General features: G+C 35.2%; 4 protein-coding genes across 8 annotated transcripts; 3 read left to right on the top strand and 1 right to left on the bottom strand.

Annotated features, from left to right (window-relative positions):
- Nucleotides 1–1,513: 1,513 nt before the first annotated feature.
- LOC110419907 (uncharacterized) lies at nucleotides 1,514–2,009 on the bottom strand. The gene has a single exon (XM_021433037.1). It carries the CDS (start codon nucleotides 1,997–1,999, stop codon nucleotides 1,538–1,540), a length of 462 nt encoding a protein of 153 aa, XP_021288712.1. The 5' UTR covers nucleotides 2,000–2,009; the 3' UTR covers nucleotides 1,514–1,537.
- Nucleotides 2,010–3,472: 1,463 nt separating this feature from the next.
- On the top strand, nucleotides 3,473–5,534 carry LOC110419639 (cytochrome b561 and DOMON domain-containing protein At4g12980-like). Its single transcript, XM_021432736.2, has 3 exons — nucleotides 3,473–4,271; nucleotides 4,568–4,825; nucleotides 4,930–5,534. Exons 1-3 carry the CDS (start codon nucleotides 3,597–3,599, stop codon nucleotides 5,314–5,316), a joined length of 1,320 nt encoding a protein of 439 aa, XP_021288411.1. The 5' UTR covers nucleotides 3,473–3,596; the 3' UTR covers nucleotides 5,317–5,534.
- A 717-nt stretch (nucleotides 5,535–6,251) lies between these two features.
- LOC110419368 (Putative pyridoxal phosphate-dependent enzyme, YBL036C type) lies at nucleotides 6,252–9,344 on the top strand. 4 transcript variants are annotated; one of them, XM_021432378.2, is made up of 7 exons: nucleotides 6,252–6,504; nucleotides 6,574–6,640; nucleotides 7,458–7,504; nucleotides 7,702–7,789; nucleotides 8,100–8,233; nucleotides 8,522–8,620; nucleotides 8,983–9,344. In XM_021432378.2, exons 1-7 carry the CDS (start codon nucleotides 6,283–6,285, stop codon nucleotides 9,061–9,063), a joined length of 738 nt encoding a protein of 245 aa, XP_021288053.1. In that variant the 5' UTR covers nucleotides 6,252–6,282; the 3' UTR covers nucleotides 9,064–9,344. The 4 variants fall into 4 exon arrangements, 3 of the variants coding, with proteins under 3 accessions (XP_021288053.1, XP_021288055.1, XP_021288052.1); XM_021432380.2 differs by having other exon boundaries at nucleotides 6,616–6,640; XR_002445463.2 differs by having other exon boundaries at nucleotides 6,252–6,640; nucleotides 8,539–8,620; nucleotides 8,983–9,039.
- A 411-nt stretch (nucleotides 9,345–9,755) lies between these two features.
- EMB2729 (Alpha amylase family protein) lies at nucleotides 9,756–18,469 on the top strand. 2 transcript variants are annotated; one of them, XM_021432038.2, is made up of 20 exons: nucleotides 9,756–10,081; nucleotides 10,478–10,614; nucleotides 10,935–11,612; nucleotides 11,830–11,996; nucleotides 12,089–12,178; nucleotides 12,713–12,788; nucleotides 13,303–13,410; nucleotides 14,134–14,224; nucleotides 14,362–14,463; nucleotides 14,914–15,016; nucleotides 15,288–15,425; nucleotides 15,609–15,680; nucleotides 15,817–15,921; nucleotides 16,254–16,331; nucleotides 16,405–16,515; nucleotides 16,825–16,905; nucleotides 17,059–17,163; nucleotides 17,448–17,533; nucleotides 17,652–17,706; nucleotides 17,967–18,469. In XM_021432038.2, exons 1-20 carry the CDS (start codon nucleotides 9,801–9,803, stop codon nucleotides 17,997–17,999), a joined length of 2,697 nt encoding a protein of 898 aa, XP_021287713.1. In that variant the 5' UTR covers nucleotides 9,756–9,800; the 3' UTR covers nucleotides 18,000–18,469. The 2 variants fall into 2 exon arrangements, 1 of the variants encoding a protein (XP_021287713.1); XR_002445442.2 differs by lacking the exons at nucleotides 17,652–17,706; nucleotides 17,967–18,469 and having other exon boundaries at nucleotides 16,825–16,977; nucleotides 17,448–17,459.
- The last annotated feature ends 164 nt before the right edge of the window (nucleotides 18,470–18,633 follow it).

Consider the following 18,633-nt stretch of genomic DNA (forward strand, 5'->3'; position numbering starts at 1 on the left):
AGTTTATTTCATTTTTTTCTTCTTGTTGTTCTGCATTTTGCATTGCATGAGTACCTAGGACTACTAGAGCTAGGAACATGATGAATCTCAATAGCAGCTTTCTAGAATTCATCGATGAATGTTTCAGAAAGATCGAGGAAGAATGATTTATGCTGGTTTTTGACGCAATGAAGAACTCTGATGTGGGAATTGGTAGAGAAGAAGGGGTTTTTATAGCTGACAGGGCTGGAACATGTATGTGTCATGTGACACAGTACTCTTAGTGGAATGGTCTAAATTATTCAACTGCTATTAAACAAATAAAAACTAAAAGATTTTATTCTATGTACAGGGTCAAGGACAGCTTTGATTTATTTCTCTTCCCCAAATTCAAATAATAAACAAAGATTATAGAGAGCATGGTCTTCATTCTCTAACTCTAGACCACGATAAACAAATAGTAATATAATGGAACATAGTTCAAAAGCGTACCTGCAGCACTGAAAAAGTTCATACACAAGCAAAAAGTTCTTGCTGTTTCATCGAAAGAACTTCTTGTTTATTCAAACATAGACAACGCGATCGAATGCTCACTCGTTCTCTATCATCTGCAGAATATTATATTGGGAACAGAAGTCTATGTGTTCAAATTTTAGGCAGTGTTCATGATCCTGAACAATTTTTATTTCCTCTCAGTGCTCTTCTGCTGCATTGTATTTTTTTTGCAGATCTTGGCCGATTTCAGTGCTGCAAAAAAAGTTATAATTCGAAGATTTTATTCTCCGGGAAGTTCTAAGGTAATGACAGGTTGCATCAAGGGATCTTAATTAAGAACCCCATTGACAATATGAATATTGATGAATGACATGTTATGGTAGTTATGTCATTCTCAGTTAAGCAAATTTGGAGTTTATCAATATCCCAATTACTTTTAGAATTTGGTTTAAACTGTAAAAATCAGTGTCAGATTTCTGTTGTTTGACTTATAATTAGATAATTGATATCTGAATGTACTGGTGAATGATCGATCATCAGTGACCAATGATTGGCAGTGAACTATGTCATAATGGAAACTGTAAACTGAAGTGGATCGGGGACTTATCAGGAAAAACCTGAGAAGAAAAATCTCTGAAATCCTTCATTGGAAAGAATTCTTGTAAGAGGCTGACATTTTGATGGAACTTGAAAAGCGTTCATGCATTCCCTGCCCTGGAACAATTTATTACCGTCATCGACCCTTTTTCGAGATAGTTACATACTTGAAAGTTTAATCTGTCCTTCATTTTTCAGTTTTGATTAGTAATTGCCTGCATGGCTTCTCTTACTCATTACCGCAGAGCATGATGCCACAGTTTTTGATTTCTTTTTCTTGGCTAGGACTTTGTTCGATCCTCATTTCCAACACTTTGTGCAGCTTATAATCACCAGAAAAATATCTCAGATTGATTCAAATGGCCAGAATCTATTAAAACAAAAGAACAATATTTCTGATTGAATGAACTGCATCTAGCTTTTACAAATCAAACAAATCCAACTGATGTTCAACAAAAAGATTCTTCTAAGCATAATTGCACAACCCAAAAACACACAACTCTCCATTGCTGCACCTGTTGTTGCATCCACCACAATGTTTCCTATTGAATGATGGATTAACACATTTCCCTTTGCAGCATATCTCATTGTACTTGCACTTCTTCCCACACTTCCCGCAATTTAGCCTGTCCATCAATATGTTTACACATTTCTTCTTGCAGCATTGAGGTCCAGGACTCCCCCTAGCATGACAAATCCTAGGGACCTTGTTGCAAGTAAGTCTTCGAGTTCGTTTCTTTTGCAAGAGAGAGCGGCCTTCTGTTTCATCTAACATGAAAAGTTGTTTAGTCTCAATATCATTACCATCCTCTTCAGCTGCTGAATAATTATCATTATCATCCAGTTGGTCCAGATTTGCTGTTGCTACAATGCCTAGGGCTAGAACCACGACAAGAACAGATACAAAGAGTAGCTTTATGAACTCCATGGAGATTGTTTGCAAGACGAGAGAATTGACAGATTGTGAAGAGGATTAAAACAGAGGTTTGGGATGGAGAGTAGGGTGACTAGAAGAAGGGTATTTATAGGGAATGCTCTTGGTGGCAGGGTCTGCCTTCAAATTAAAAAATAAGTTTAAGAAAGCAAAGCCCAAGGTTGCAAAAGGTCCACATTCATCAATTCAAATACAAAACAAATGTGAACCATAGGGAAAGGCTGACTCTTCATGTGGACTGCATCAACAAAGTGATGAACCATTCATGACTTTTTACTCGTTTTGTTAGTCAGATTTCAAAGCTTTTTCAAGCTCAACGCAGATTGCGCTACCTGAAACTACTGAAATCGTCAAGATTTCTGAACTGCAAAGTCATTTTTTTTCCAGAATTAGGTGCAGTTTGAAACTAAAAGCCATGTGAATCTACACCAAAATACAAGCAGGTCAAATTCTGGGTCAGAAAACAACACCGGTATTTGGCTAGTTTCCACTGGTGGAGATGTGTTTATCAAACTTCCTAGATCCTGCGAAGGATATGACATTCCATTTATAGAGGTGAGAGTCCATATGGATTTTGTTTCAGGTCTGAGAGAGCCCACATTGTCCTGCGGCATCATTCTTTGTAAAAATGAGATCAAGGTTCACCAGGTATAAAAGTACAATTTGCCTGTCATAACTATTGATTGGTTAAAATAAGGAAAGCAAAAGTAAAAGCAAGTAAACAAAGGGCAAGGCATGGCTAGCTTAACGTAAGAAATTGTCTGTTTATACATTGGGTCTGTAAGTTATTGTCTGATTTGATTCATTACGTTTTATAATTTTATATCACAAAAGACACATCATAAGTTTATAATGATTTAAATACTTAAATATCTACTCTCATTCTAATACATAAACTCATTCTAATATATAAACGATGTAAGATTTACAATTCCTTTTTAAGACTGTGGCACCTCACCCATCAAAACTTGTGAATGGTACTATCAATTTTGAAGAATAATGTTTTACACACTCCATCTAACCATCTTGATCTAAAAATGGGAAGTTAAAATGTGAGGGGAGAGCACAGTAAACAGCACTATTCATTCCGAAAACCCCCATATGCATACAATCTTTCTTGGCCTTTAGATTTAGGAATATTACAAATGGAAGGAAAGGTAAAAGCTAAAGGCTAACAGATTCTTTGTTTCTTATGTGTAATTAAAGCAGAGGGTGATGGGATTTCTTAGTTTAAGGGGCAAAGCATATGGAATGTAAAGGCATGAAACATGAGCTCTGTAATTTACTGTACTGATAAAAGAAAAAGAAAGGGCCACTTCATCACTTGCAACTTCAAGTTCTGGTTATGCTTATTCCCCCAATCCCACTACTCCAATAGCAGTGGAATAACCTTTTGGTCCACTCCAAACTGTACTGAAGATAAACTAATCCTTCAGGTTTTTTAGACAGCTACATACTTAACATTAAGATTCTACAGCGGCCTACCCAAGCAACCAAGGGATGATGGAATATCAAATTTATGAGTTTTAACTTGTCAATCTGTGTATATATAGCTTAATAAATAGGAAGGGTTATCATCCGTCTCAGAAAAATGCAGTCTTCTACTCTGCCTGTCATTTTCATATTGGCCTTGTTCTGTCTTCCCTATGCTGCTTTCAGTTCCAAGTCCTCCCATCAATGTAGTGATGACTTCTTACATCTCGACGCCTACTTAGGGATGGATGAAAGACACGACACCAGATGCAGGAAATTAACAACTTTACAGGCTCAATTTGCTTGGAACTTTTACAGAACCAGTCAGAACCAAACGCAGGTCAACATTCTCATTGGCACAAAGATGATCACTGATGCAGGGTGGCTGGCCTGGGGGGTGAATCCTGATCTGCCTCAGATGGTTGGTACCAGAGCGATCATAGGAATCAAGCCGCCGAATGGAAGTAGTCCATTTGTTAACACCTACAATATCACTAAAGATACCAAGCTGTATTGTTCAATCCAGCCTTCAGATATAGGTTTGAGGGTTCAAAACAAGACAGCTGAGCATGTCACCAAGACTGGATTCTTCACAATATCTGCCACAGTAATTCTTCCTGAAAGTTACAACGTTTCAAGCTTGAATCATGTGTGGCAAGTTGGATATGTTGCAGAAGGCTTTGAGCCTAGGATGCATTCAAAAACTCTTCAGAATTTTGATAGCAGAGAGATTTTGGACTTGAATTCTGGGCAATGTCAGAACATTGGACACAACAGTCGGCATCTAAGAAAGGTAAGAAGATTCACAAGATTGCAAATGTGTTATTATCATTGTGTTTGCTACTACGACATGCATCAAAAGTTTCTCTGAATGCTGTCAGAAGGTTCTTTTCTTTTTCATTCTTTTGTGAGCCTGCAATCTGAATGAAAAATTGCTAGTTTCTTCATCTGCAAGCTCCAAAAAGCCCTTCCAAATGATCTTTCATGCCTGTTAATGTTCATATATATTCCTGCAGTTAATTCAATTGAGATTTCAAACTCTGAAGCAAACTTTCACTGATTGATTCTTTTTCTTCTGCTGCTTGATAGATACATGGGATTCTGAACATCATAGGGTGGGGAACATTAATGCCTATTGGAGTTATCATCGCTAGGTACTTCAGGGTATACCCATTCAGACTGGAATCTTGGTGGTTTACGTTCCATTACTCTTGCCAAGCTCTTGGTTACATTCTTGGAAGCTTTGGCTGGGGACTTGGACTGTTTCTTGGACATGAGTCCAAATACTACACCTTCTATACACACAGGGTTCTAGGCATCTGCATTTTCGGATTCGCTACCTTGCAAGTAACCCAAATAACACCTTGCCTTTTCATTTCACCACCCCCCACAAATGCACATGTTTTTTAGTACTTAATCTGATCAGTTTTTTCCTTTCAAAATTCTTGCAGATGTTAGCCTTTCGGTTAAAGCCAACCAAGGATGATGAATACAGAAAGCATTGGAATGTTTATCATCATTTTCTTGGCTATTCACTGCTTGTCATGATCCCAGTGAACATATACCAAGGGATTAAGATACTAAAACCTGATAACACAACCTGGAAATGGGCATACAATGGAATCCTTGTGCTCTTGGCTATGGTTGTTTTGGCTCTTGAGGTCTACACTTGGACTAAATTCTTGTACAATAAAAAGGGGCAGCCAAGGCATGGCAATGCCACTCCTTCAGATCAGGCACCCCAGAAAACTGATCAGGGATCAGGAACTTCACCACAAGCAGACCAGACACAGCAGAAAACTGATCACGGATCAACAAGCTCACCACAAATAGATTAAAGACACCTCAAAACCAACAATTTCAAAAGAGTTGGAATAAGTGATTTAGTATCTAACTGTCATTTCAATTCCATTTTTTTGGGGTTTGTTTTCCATTTCATACTGTTCTTCATGATTTGGCCTTGGCTTGAAGAGTTGAAGTTTGTACTAATTTACATATGAATCCCCTTTGATTTTTGATTCACTGAAAGACAGATCATATGATCATTTAATGTTTCAACTGGTCAGCTTACAAAATTATATTCTTTACTTCAATAAATAATATATATATAACATTTTTAATTTTTACGAAAATTAAGATAAAAATTTTGTTTTTGGATATTTTATATTAAAATTAAAAATTTTTATAATATAAATATTATTATTTTTTATATAATTATAATTAAACAATCAAAAATTAAATTTTGATAAATGATGCTGCAATTCCCATTACCAAAATCATGTATAAAATACTATTTATGGCAACTTTTTGTAATTTTGAGAGAAATGCAAAATTCAATCTTACCCTTTTAATATTTTTTAGGCTTACATTTAATATAATTTTTTGTATTTCTTCAGGTTGAATTTTATTTTATTTTTAAATATTTAAACACAAGAATATAAAATTTATATAATATTTTTTAATTACATATGAAAAATACTTTATCATATAAAAAATAAAATCATAATTTTTGAATAATTTAGACAGATGATATGATTTTTGAGATCGGAACAAGAAAAAGGACACGAAATCTATATAACGTATTTGCCTTCCTCATAGAAAATTTTTAATATGATCCGCAAATTTTTAATTTAATTCACATCCACCAATTTGAGCAATATTTCTAATCTTTCTTGTCCATAATTAAAAAAAAAAGTATTTATATTTCTTTTTTCCCAATTTGCCCTTATAAAAACAGTTAAAAATAAAAAAATTAAAAAAGAAATTCAAACTGAAATTAAAAAAAAAAAGCTAAGAAAACAAAAATGGCGGCTTCAGCTGTGGAGGGAGCCGCTGTGACTGCCCTCCGTTCGGTCCTACTTCGAGTCCGACACGCAGCGGAGCGAGCTGGAACGCGACCCGGACGGGTTCGGGTCGTGGCCGTGTCGAAGACCAAACCCGACTCCCTCATCCGCCAAGTTTATGACGCCGGTCACCGCTGCTTCGGCGAGAATTACGTCCAAGAAATTGTCCAGAAAGCGCCTCAGGTTTCTCTGTCGAATTACAAAACGAAGAAAAGTTTTCATTTATTTATTTATATATTATTGTTTTGGCAGCTGCCTGAGGATATTGAGTGGCATTTCATTGGGCATTTACAGAGTAACAAGGCTAAAACGCTTCTCGGTATGGTAAATTTTCCAACTTTTTTTGAAGTAATTTTCTTTTTTTTTTTACTAGTTTAAGTGTAATTAATTTTGCAAGCTTTTTATTTTAATGATTCAATGCAAAATTCGGTTTTGGTTAATTAAATATATTAAAAATCTTGATTTGAAATATATTTCTTGAAGTTTTGAAGGTAAATTTCCAATCTTTATGTAATTTATCTATATAGTTTAAGTGGAACTACTTCTGCAAGCTGGGTGTTATGGTTAGGATTTATTTATAAAATTTTAATGTGGATGAGCATACCATTTTGAAAGATAATGATAATGCTTTGATTGCTTTGTTATCTGGTCCAAAACTATCAAAGTATCTATGCCTAGTTCATTTATGTTTTATTATTTGACACACCAGGGTCGATGGATTTTTCCCTTTTAAATTCAAGGTGAGTTAATGAATATCGAGTAAAATCAAGGTTTCACATTTAAACAAGAAGCAGAAATCCCAATTCTGCTTATTTCTATTTGGTTTGACAGATTATTATTGCACATGTTGCTCAAAATGTGATAGTGCCAACTAAAGATTATGTATTTATGTATTATGCATTTATGTATGTATGTATGTATGTATGTATGTGAGATTTGTCTACGAGTTTAGGGAAGAGGGGCTTTTGTTGTGTGCGAGTTGGGTGTGCCTTGTGTATAAAAAACATTGTGATAACTAATCTTAACTCCTGCTTGTTAATTGTGTGGTGAAGCTCTTATTAGTATGATTTTGTTCTAAGGATTATAATGACTTATCTAGATTTTTTCACCTAAGTTTGTTGTTTCCGTAAATGCAGGTGGAGTGCCAAATCTAGCATTGTTTGAGGGTGTAGATAATGAGAAGGTAAAAACTTAGCCCAGTATCTGTACTTAATATGTGTGGTATGAACTTATCTCTAAATTTTTTGTGTGTATAAAGGAAAGTTAGCTATTTGGTTCCTGACAGGGCTGAGTTATGAACATCTTGTGTTTACTTCTGAAACATATCAGATTACCTTCACTTAGAAAAACAATGTCTTGCTGTGTCTTTGTAATTCACAGATTGCAAACTGTCTTGACCGTGCAGTTTCAAACCTTGGGAGGAACCCTCTGAAGGTTTTCATACAAGTAAATACAAGTGGAGAAGCATGTGAGTCAAGTGAATTCCTCTAATTTTAGATCTGAATCTTCAATTCGATGTGTTTGACCCTTTCAAGTTGTTTTTCCCTCATTCAGTTTACTATGTGTTTAACTGTCATGGTTAATCTTTCAAGATGGTAATATAGCTGAATGTAGACTTGGGTACTCGCCTGCGTACTGACAAAACCGTTGGGATTATGCATGTTGCACATCCAGCGAAATGCATAATCTTTTTTAATGTTTATGATCATGTTTTCTATATGTTAACCTCCTATAAAATTTGATAGACTAATCAGTTGATTCCCATGATGCTGTTGCAGCAAAATCAGGGATAGATCCTTCAGGTTGTGTTCGGCTTGCAGAATATGTTAAATTGCGCTGTCCAAATTTGGACTTTTCTGGCTTAATGACGATAGGGATGCCAGACTACACATCAACACCAGAGAACTTCAGGGTAATCGATTCTGTAGCTTTCAAAAGGAGGATGCAGGCTTTCTCCAATCAGATAACAATAGTATTTATTTTATCAAATAGTACTTATCCGATTGATGTCATTAAATGTCATAGCCTAATTAGTATAATTGTTTTTCCCAGTATATATTACTCCATGCATCTTTATTTCTGTTAATGTTGGTTATTTTGGCATCTAGAACCAGAATTATGCTTTCTTCTGTTCCTCGTTTGTATTTTCCATTGTCAGATAAACATTTTTGGGCATTATTTTATATCTTCTGATGAACAGACACTATCAAACTGTAGAGTTGAGGTTTGTAAAGCACTTGGAATGGCAGAGGATGAGTGTGAGCTGTCGATGGGCATGTCTGGTGACTTTGAGCAAGCGGTAAGGAATACATTAAGATTGGACCAAACAAACTTTCTTTGGTTTGGAAAATTGAATTCTTTCACTTTGGTTGTGAAATTTGTATAAATATATTTTCCCATAAGCTTGTTGACAGAAGCCATTAACACTCCTGTCATAGTTGCTGAGAAATCTTGTCCATGGAAATTGCAGAAACTGGTTTGAAACTAAGCGTCTGAAACTTTCATCAAGAGCAGAATAGAAAACTCTTAGAAATGCTTGAATTATCATCTATTTTTGTTGTTAGTAATACATTGAAGCATCAATATGCAAAACTTTCTTTTGGAAAAGTAATCGAGATGCAGATGATGCCACTTATGAATGTTACTCTGTGGTCCTTGCAGATTGAAATGGGCAGTACAAACGTGAGGGTTGGCTCGACCATCTTCGGATCAAGGGACTATTCGAAGAAGCTGCCGAATTGATGCCATAGAGTTTGTTGCAGTTGCTTGAATAACCAATGTATACTTTGTGTAACCATTTAATTGACAAAATTTGCCAAATCCATGTAATTCTTCTCCTCTCATGCTCTTGTTCTTGATTGTATTCTAGCATCTGTACCCATTGGCAGATATAATGGAGTATAACTTCATTGCCATTCTTATTCCTGTGGGGAATTGTAAATGAAGTTATCAAGATTCATGATTCAAACTCTATTATTCTTTTTAATGGTAATACTTTGCTACATCTTATTTAATAGAAAGAAGATAGTACCATCTTTTGAATGTTGTAAGGACTCAAATGACAATAATGTAAAATTTTCTACTTTAAAATGTCATTTTGGAAGAGTTATGGGGAGTTTTTGGAATAAGAGAAAATTATTTTTCTTTGGGAAAAAAAAATCAACTTACATTTCTAGTGATTTTAACTTATTTCACATGCCACTGATAGTTTTTTTTTCTTTAGAGCATTTCATGTTTTATTGTTTAATAAAATTATAAAAATACTTCTTAAATGAATAAATAAATTAATTTTAAATTGAAAATGTTTTAATAATTTTATTAGATAAAATTAATAGTTTAATTTTTTTTTTAACAAAATAGAGAAAGAATTTCTTCGCCCGAGTAAACTCAAAAACCTTTGACTTAACTCGGTACCCGCCTTCGCTTATCTTTAAACCTCACTAAGACACTCTCTGTCAAAGCCCAAATTTTTCTCAGAAATGCCTTCACTTTCTCTCCAACCCAAGTTTTCTCTCAATCCAAACAACCCAATTCTCCATTTCCAACCTCGAAACAATCCTCAAATAGTATTCTTCGCCAGAAGAACAAAAGTAAGGATAAAATGCTCTTCTATAGACCCACAACAACAACAAAACCAACAAAGAAGTTACTCCAGGAGGAAGAAAAGTGTGGCTGAAAGTGAGAAAGGAGTCGACCCAGTTGGGTTTTTGACAAAACTAGGAATCAACCATAAGGCCTTTTCTCAGTTTCTTCGTGAAAGGTATCGTTTTTAGCTGAAAGGAATTGATTTCAAAGTGAAAGAAAAAGAGTGGAGAGAAGTTGGAAAGCTGAGTTTTATTTCTTTTTTTTTTTTGGAAATAAAAGCTTTGACCTGTGAAGAAAAAAGAATGGATATTGTATGTTATGTTTGGTTCACTAGAACGTGAAGGAAAAAGTGTATGGTTTTTTAGCTGGAAAGAGTAGATGAGGAAAGAACTTGGAATGCTTGGGGTGTTTGTTTTCAATTAATAATCTTTTTTAAGCTAAAACAAGTTATGATTTCCTGTATAGTTTTTCTGTTTATGAATGTATAGTTTCTTACATGTTGTTATTATTATTATTATTATTATTATTATTATTATTGTTATTATTATTATCTTTTTAATCTGTTTTGTAGGCATAAATCATTGAAGGATCTTAAAGCTGAAATCTTTACACGCCACCTCAATCTTCAGGAAATGGCGTCTGGATTTGAGATATTGGGTATGCATCGTCACAAGGAGCATAGGGTGGATTTTATGGACTGGGCTCCAGGTTTGGCCTAAGTTAAATTCTTATCAAATTCAAACCCAAGTTTTTGACTCAGCTTGTGCCTTTATTTTACATTTACTTTGATCATATAAGCTTCTCAAAACGTTTATAATTCTATTCTAACTTTGCTGAAAAATCAATTTACTTCATTAAGTATATTACCTGATGGGACTCTTCATAGGGAGTTGCTGAATATGTATGTTCCCAAGAATGTCTATCAATATAAGATAAAAGATATCTGTAAAGAAACATATTCACCATTTGTCTCTCAGCCAATTTCTGTATTGTTGGTAATTAATAAAAATTGAGCATGTTGGAAACAGGTGCCCGCTACTGTGCATTAGTTGCCGACTTCAACGGGTGGTCACCGACAGAGAATGCTGCAAGAGAGGGTCATTTTGGCCATGATGATTATGGATACTGGTTTATAATTCTTGAAGATAAATTAAGGGAAGGAGAAGAACCAGATGAACTGTATTTTCAGCAATATAACTATATTGATGATTACGATAAAGGAGATAGTGGTGTTACCATTGATGAGGTTTTTAAGAAAGCAAATGATGAGTACTGGGAACCTGGAGAGGACCGCTTTATTAAGAACCGTTTCGAATTGCCAGCTAAGTTGTATGAGCGAATTTTTGGCCCTAACGGACCTCAAACCATGGAGGAGTTTGAAGAAATACCAGATGCAGAAACCAGATATAAGGCATGGAAAGAACAGCATAAAGATGACGCACCTAGTAATTTACCTCCATTTGATGTGATTGATAACAGAAAAGAATATGATATTTTCAATATTGTGGCTGATCCTGCATGGCAAGAGAAATTCCGAGCTAAGAAGCCTCCCCTGCCGTACTGGATAGAGACACGCAAAGGACGAAAGGCATGGTTGAAAAAGTACACTCCAGCTATTCCTCATGGAAGCAAGTACAGGGTGTATTTCAATACTCCTGACGGGCCCTTGGAACGGGTACCTGCTTGGGCTACTTTTGTACAACCAGGTAATTACCCTGCAGAGATTGCAGTCATTTTCTGCTTCATCTTTATGCATCGTTTCCATTTGAGCCACAGCTCCAACTTCGTCTTGTTCACTTTTACATGTTTTTAGCCATTTGCATTTGTACTATTAGAAAGATAAATAAAAAATTGACTGGCAAAGCAACGTCTAACGGTTCCAATGTGTTTCATCTGATCTCCATTGACTATGTTCTGATGCAGAGGGACAACAAGGTTATGCAATTCACTGGGAACCACCCCCTGAATGCATATACAAGTGGAAAAACATAGCCCCAAAAGTGCCAAAGTCTTTGCGCATTTACGAATGCCATGTTGGAATCAGTGGATCAGAGCCCACAATATCTTCTTTCAATGATTTTACGGAAAAGGTGCCTCTCTAATTGTTGCATTGTCCATACATCTTAACTGCTGTAATTTGGCTGTGTTTTCTTCTGTTTTATGCTATGTTTTTCCACTGCAGGTTCTTCCTCACATAAAGGAAGCTGGATATAATGCAATCCAGCTTTTTGGAATCGTTGAACATAAAGATTATTTCACTGTTGGTTATAGAGTGAGTTAATCTTTCTTTTCTAATATTTGACATTTTATTAATTTACATGTGAGGTTTCTAAGTTGTGGAAGCCTGTATCCACTTTTTCATTTCAAATGTTAATAAATTGATTGCTGTAAACCTTTGAACTATAGACTTAGAATCTGTCTGTTTCATGCTTCGAGTATTATATGCAACTTGTTCCGGACTTTGATTGTCAATTGTATTGTATGTTTAGATCAAAAGGAGGCAAAATGATGATTACAACATTGACAGTAAAAATTTAATGTCAGAAATAGATCAATTGAACTTGCTACAAGCAATTGGAAGCTGAACCCTGATCACAATGGGCTCTTCTTGTTTGTTTTAGTTTTATTGCTTGTGATTAGGTCACAAGAAATTACAAGATGGAGCAAGGTGTTCTCTATCTTACAAGCCCATCATGCTAAAAGATGCTTGTGATTCATGCTTACCATTTTCCACATATTCTGCCAGCTTAGTTGTGCTTATCTTTATTTTATAGTCATTTGATCTGGCATGTCTTTGGTGATGCAGGTCACTAACTTTTTTGCCGTTAGCAGCCGGTATGGCACGCCAGAGGAGTTCAAGCGTTTGGTTGATGAAGCACATGGTCACTATTTTTCACAACTTCTCATTTCCACAGTTCACTTTGAATTTTCAATTTTCTTTGCAAGTGAAAAGTTCCTTCTTTAGCATTACAAGATAGCTACTCTAACTGCATCTAAGCTGCTGCATATCCATTACAATTATCTCAAGAGGATTATAATGCTAAAAAGTGTATTAAGACTGAAACAAATTTAAATAATGTGTAGATTTAAGCATTTTTGTTGGCAGATGCGAAATGTCATAAGTTAAACTGGTAGAATAGCATTGAGTTTCTGAATAGTTCATAACTTACAGCTTGTTTGGAGAAAAAATAACATGTAGTTAGATACAGTGGATAACACTAGAATAAGGCACTGTGTATAATAGAAATGCTCATAGGCTAGGCATCATAGTCACAGAAGCTTTTTCTACACTATATTAAGAATGCATACTGTTTATATCAGCATATAATTATCTTTTTCCTCTTTGTGGTTCATTTTTTTTGGTCAATACACGTTTCAATTACCATCTTCCTACAGGACTAGGACTGCTGGTCTTTTTAGACATAGTGCATTCCTACTCAGCTGCAGATGAGATGGTTGGACTATCACGTTTTGATGGATCAAACGATTGTTACTTTCATAGTGGTAAATGTTTTTTTTTTCCTTTTTGAACAACTGATCTGTGTTTTGTATTTGCCTCTTGATCTCCCTTATGTAATAGACTCGTGTGTATGGTGCTTTTCTGAGATATCTTGGAATTTGAGCCTGTGATGTTGATAGGAGACACAATACTTGCAAACTATGTAGTCTTTTTCATGCTTTATCCCTAGATAGTTCATCTAGTTGAGATAAAGGAGTTGTTCTATTGATGCAGAATCCCTAGTTTTGCCTTGTCATTTTTGTGCACTGATGTTGTGTTATGTTGAGGTTTCTATGCTGAAGTAGCTGGAACAAATATTCTTAGATATTTGACATTTCTATTGAGGTGATGGAATATTTTGTTAAGTTGAGGTTGCACATGATAACATGTTAATTATCACCTAACATTTAGTGGAAGTTGTAGATCAATTGTTCTATCAAATAACCAACAAAAGTCAATAACATAAGATTTATGAAAAATTCAAGCCACTCGTTGAGAGAACTGTTCTTGCTGTTGCCTTTAGTTTATACAGGATAGCAGGGACTTTACATGCTCATGTGCTGTATATTTAGTGCATATAAATGCAGTATAAGTGGAATAGTTGGCCTTTTGTTTTGGCTGATATTTCTTAATGTTATTGTTGTTCCATTAAAGGATGCCATAAGAGGTCAAGTTGACTAACAAAGAAATTGTTATATTTTGTTACCCAACTTTCTGCACTTGATTAGGTAAACGAGGACATCACAAATATTGGGGCACCCGAATGTTTAAATATGGCGATCTAGATGTATTGCATTTTCTCCTCTCAAATTTGAACTGGTACATGTGCAGAACATCTTTTTTCCATTTTATCCTTTTTCAGTTTTATGATTTGTAACGTAATCATTTGGGAAGTAACTTATGTTCCCCTTTGGGAAGGCAATAATGGCAATGATGTTGAGATAATCCTTGAGCAGGTGGATTTCAGAGTATAAGATTGATGGTTTTCAGTTCCATTCACTTGCATCAATGCTGTATACACACAATGGCTTTGCTTCATTTACTGGTGACTTGGAGGAGTAAGGCATCTACTAAAATGTTTCTTTTTGTAGCAACCTCCTTTGAGAGGGAGAAAGTAGTTAGTTTTTTACTGTAGTATTTCCCTAATGCCTAATTTAATTGATTTTGTATCAGATTAGACTAAGTAGCTTTGCTCTCAAATGAATATATTTTTAGTACATAAGATGAAGGATAAGCTAAACAACAGAACTACTGGACACGTAACTCATCCCTCAAGAGGTGATACCCCAACAAAGGGGGTGGCAGCTCCACAATCCTAGTGATGTTAAATCAACAACATTATATATATTCATTGTGGAAAATTATATTAAGCACCTAAGAGAGAAGGAATCTTAGTAAAACCTTAGGTGGTCTGATACTGTTTTTTAAGTCAATATTTAATCCTTCATTCTGTAATCTTTTCCTCACTCTGGCAGGAATTATTTGAAAATAGTCATTCTTTATTGCAGGTACTGCAATCAATATGTTGACAAAGATGCTTTAATGTACCTCATTTTGGCAAATGAGATACTGCATGCTCTTCATCCTAATATAATAACAATTGCTGAAGATGTAAGTCTTATGTTTTGTGCTGTTCTTTTCTCGAGAAACCCAATACTTTTACGGCTTTCTCTAACTATCTTTGGAAACCAAACTTCTTGTCTGAGCACTATTTGCATCTATCAACTGGGTTTTTTTTTTTAAATTTAACATCTAGCTGTTCTGGGCTTACATTAAATGAAACTTTTGTTGGTACTGTTATTAATCTTGAGAACTTTTCCATATTGAGCTTTATTTATTTCTTTTGTGGACTTAATAAAGTTTCGTCTGCTTTAATACTCAGGCAACGTTTTACCCTGGATTATGTGAACCAACTTCTCAGGGTGGACTGGGATTTGATTATTATGTCAATCTTTCTGCATCAGAGATGTGGTCATCTTTGCTTGAGAGCACTCCTGACCATGAGTGGAGCATGAGCAAGGTTGTGTTACATGATTAGTATTGATTCATTCAGCATTGAGTATTATGTTGTTATTGCCATTAATTCTCTTTTCTTTTTATTTTTAGTCGATGAGATATACAAGGCAGAGAGGGAATGCTTTTCATAGCATAAATTTTTCCATCTATTATCCTGGCATTAATGCTAAGTATTTTTATTAAGCAGATAATTAGCACATTACTAGGCAACAGACATTGTGCGGATAAAATGCTCATCTATGCCGAAAATCACAACCAAGTACCCTTCTACTTTAATCTTTTGTCATATAGCAAAAGCTTTGTTTGAGATGGATTCAGACAAGAATTTTATTCACATCTAGAGTTATAAATACATTGGAATGATGATATCCTGTGATTACTATCTTGTTTGTCAGTCCATATCTGGAGGGCAGTCATTAGCAGAGATATTATTGGGTCAAGGGAATGAACAAGCTCCTCACTCAGAGGAATTATTGCTTAGAGGATCTTCACTAAACAAGGTATTCAACGTTTCTGCTTTTTTTATGTGTTAACTCTTTGCTACCAGGCTCTTTCTTTTTTGCTCTTTCATATTCATTTTATTATTTTGACAATTCTGTAGAGCAAAACCTATTTTCTAATAATGTGAGACATGTTGGTTAGATGCATCAAAGCATTATTCTAGAAGGGGTTTTGGCTAGTAAAAGCTGGAAAAAGTGCCTAAATCAGCTTGCAACTTGCACTCTCGTAACTTTTATGTGTTTTTCTAATGCACTCCATAAAGTGCAATCTCTAGAAACAAACTTTGTGATTTTTTGTTAATTACTCATTAGTTTTCTTTCCCTTAAACCAGATGATCAAACTGATTACATTCACAGTTGGTGGCCGTGGTTATCTGAACTTTATGGGGAACGAATTTGGGCATCCAAAGGTGAGCGTGATTTTCTATTTACTTATCTATGAAGACTTTGTTTCTTGTGAATAATGGCCTTTTGATGTACTAGAGGGTTGAGTTCCCAATGCCTAGCAACAAGTTCTCGTTTTCACTAGCTAACCGATGCTGGGATCTTCTAGAAAATGAAGGAGTATATCGTGATTTGTTTTGCTTTGATAAGGTATCAATTCTATTACCCTGCAGTACAGCCTTTTTACTGTCACATACATTTTCTAACCTCAGTTTTCTTTATGTTACTTGCTACTTAAGAATCTGAAAAAGTGCTAGAACTGTTAGGCATATGCATTAATTTGATGAGTCATCTCTTTACGGTTGTTCGGCATAGTAAATATATTGTCGTTAATTGCTATGTTGTCCTTTTTGTTTGTTGAACAAGAAATTATGGTCTAGCTTTGGCTTCAAAATTCTATAAAAAGGGCATTTAAAAATGCATTGGTCGCAAGCTCTTACTTTTTCTTCCAACTTTTAGGACCTGATGAAGTTGGACGAAAATGAAGGGGTACTTTCAAGAGGTTTGCCCAACATTCACCATGTGAATGACACTAATATGGTATAGCACCAGCCTTCCCATTTGATGTCTTAATCTCTCTCTCTCTCTCTGCATGCATGTATGCACATACAGGTGCTCATATTCCGCTCAGCTAGTTTGACAGATTAATACCTTATGATTTTCTTATTAATTTTGTCGTTCCAATATATACAGGTAATATCCTACATACGAGGTCCTCTTCTCTTCATATTCAACTTTCATCTCACAAATTCTTATGAAAGATATTGTGTGGGTGTGGATGAAGCTGGAGAGTATCAGGTAAGTATATGTTTTTCTTTTGAAGTTGGTCAGTTATGAAATTTCTTTTTCTTAAGTAGATTAATTTCTCTTCATCATCCGGGCATGGCCATAAGTACAGAAATGCAGGTTGTTCAATAAAGATGTTTCAGAAATCTAAACTAACAGACATAACTTCTTTCTTTTGATTAAGATTAGAATCTGTTCATTTGGAGGAACTCCCGATCTAATGCAGCATGAAATATTACAGTTTAGTAGCCTCCCATGCATTTATAATAGAGTTGAAATATTCAATGGCGATACAGGTCGTACTGAACACTGATGAAAGAAAATATGGAGGTCAAGGGATCATAAAGGAGGAACAATATCTTCAACGAACCATTACCAGAAGGTAGTTATCAACTTCCCCTGAATATCTTGTCATATTTTGTGGTAAAAATTAACTTTAACTCCATTGCATTCTGGCTAGCATGTTTCTTTTGACTGAATATATTGTCTGAAATTTCCAGGGTTGATGGTCTACGAAACTGCATAGAGGTTCCACTGCCTAGTAGGACTGCACAGGTTGGTAAACTTCAATGCAATTACTCTGTTGTTCTCATTGTTAGAATTCATAGGAACCTTCCCACCATGGTCTGTTGGTCTCTCTTATGCTTGGCTACCTTGTAATTTACCCTGGCATTGTTTATTTGCTGTCACCCTTTGCAAAGTGAAGATGCGAACTCTATTTAACAGAATTCTCGTTCAGCCAAATATTCTAATGGGTGCTATATATCTGGTCAAGCTTTCCAGTTTTGAATCCTACTTTGCTTTTCGACTTGCAGGTGTATAAACTGAGTCGAATCTTAAGAATGTGAGGACATTTTGCACTCTCAAAGAAGCTTACTCAACAGCATTTCAATGAACCGGAACTGGTTCCAACAGCAAAAGTTGCAGTTGAAGTTTATATGTTGGCAACCATTCCCAGAAACACATGGCTACTAACTACCTAGAAGCATGATCATGTTGATCTGGAATGTAAGAACTACTGGCGACGTCATTGGAACAATCAAACTGAACAATCTGGGAACCTTACTTCAGCTGAAACATTTTCGATTTTTGTCCTAAGGCTCCAATTCAACCAGCAACGGATTTGTTTGTATGTATACATACACACACATGCATTGTTTAGTATCCTAGCTAAAATTGGTGAAGCACTAGATTTTGCCTGCACTTGTCTCACCATTTTCTATCCTTACCATTTGCATTTTTGTATAAATTTCAGTGTAAAAATCTAACAATTCAGGACATATTGAAAGGTAGAACGATATCATATTAAGTATATCAACCAAGGCATTATGTTATTATGTTAGCTCGTCAAGTTATATGTTATGTAAGTAAAAAAGATCAATTTATTTTGAAATTATAATGATTATAGATATGTTTTGAACGTAATAATGAGTGAAAATCAAAATATGAAAAATATTTTGATTTTCAAAAAAATTAAAAAAA

This window comes from Theobroma umbraticum, unplaced genomic scaffold (assembly GCF_002168275.2).
Source record: "Theobroma umbraticum cultivar Fairchild unplaced genomic scaffold, ASM216827v3 scaffold_67.0, whole genome shotgun sequence".
Classification (NCBI taxonomy): Eukaryota; Viridiplantae; Streptophyta; class Magnoliopsida; order Malvales; family Malvaceae; genus Theobroma; species Theobroma umbraticum.

Coding starts and splice junctions, on each gene's coding strand:
- LOC110419907 (XM_021433037.1), bottom strand. CDS start 1,999: ATGGAGTTCATAAAGCTACTCTTTGTATCTGTTCTTGTCGTGGTTCTA.
- LOC110419639 (XM_021432736.2), top strand. CDS start 3,597: ATGCAGTCTTCTACTCTGCCTGTCATTTTCATATTGGCCTTGTTCTGT. Junction 4,272..4,567: donor ACAGTCGGCATCTAAGAAAG/GTAAGAAGATTC, acceptor GCTGCTTGATAG/ATACATGGGATTCTGAACAT. Junction 4,826..4,929: donor TCGGATTCGCTACCTTGCAA/GTAACCCAAATA, acceptor AAATTCTTGCAG/ATGTTAGCCTTTCGGTTAAA.
- LOC110419368 (XM_021432377.2), top strand. CDS start 6,283: ATGGCGGCTTCAGCTGTGGAGGGAGCCGCTGTGACTGCCCTCCGTTCG. Junction 7,790..8,099: donor AAATACAAGTGGAGAAGCAT/GTGAGTCAAGTG, acceptor ATGCTGTTGCAG/CAAAATCAGGGATAGATCCT. Junction 8,621..8,982: donor CTGGTGACTTTGAGCAAGCG/GTAAGGAATACA, acceptor TGGTCCTTGCAG/ATTGAAATGGGCAGTACAAA.
- EMB2729 (XM_021432038.2), top strand. CDS start 9,801: ATGCCTTCACTTTCTCTCCAACCCAAGTTTTCTCTCAATCCAAACAAC. Junction 15,922..16,253: donor GAGGATCTTCACTAAACAAG/GTATTCAACGTT, acceptor CCCTTAAACCAG/ATGATCAAACTGATTACATT. Junction 17,164..17,447: donor ATGAAGCTGGAGAGTATCAG/GTAAGTATATGT, acceptor ATGGCGATACAG/GTCGTACTGAACACTGATGA.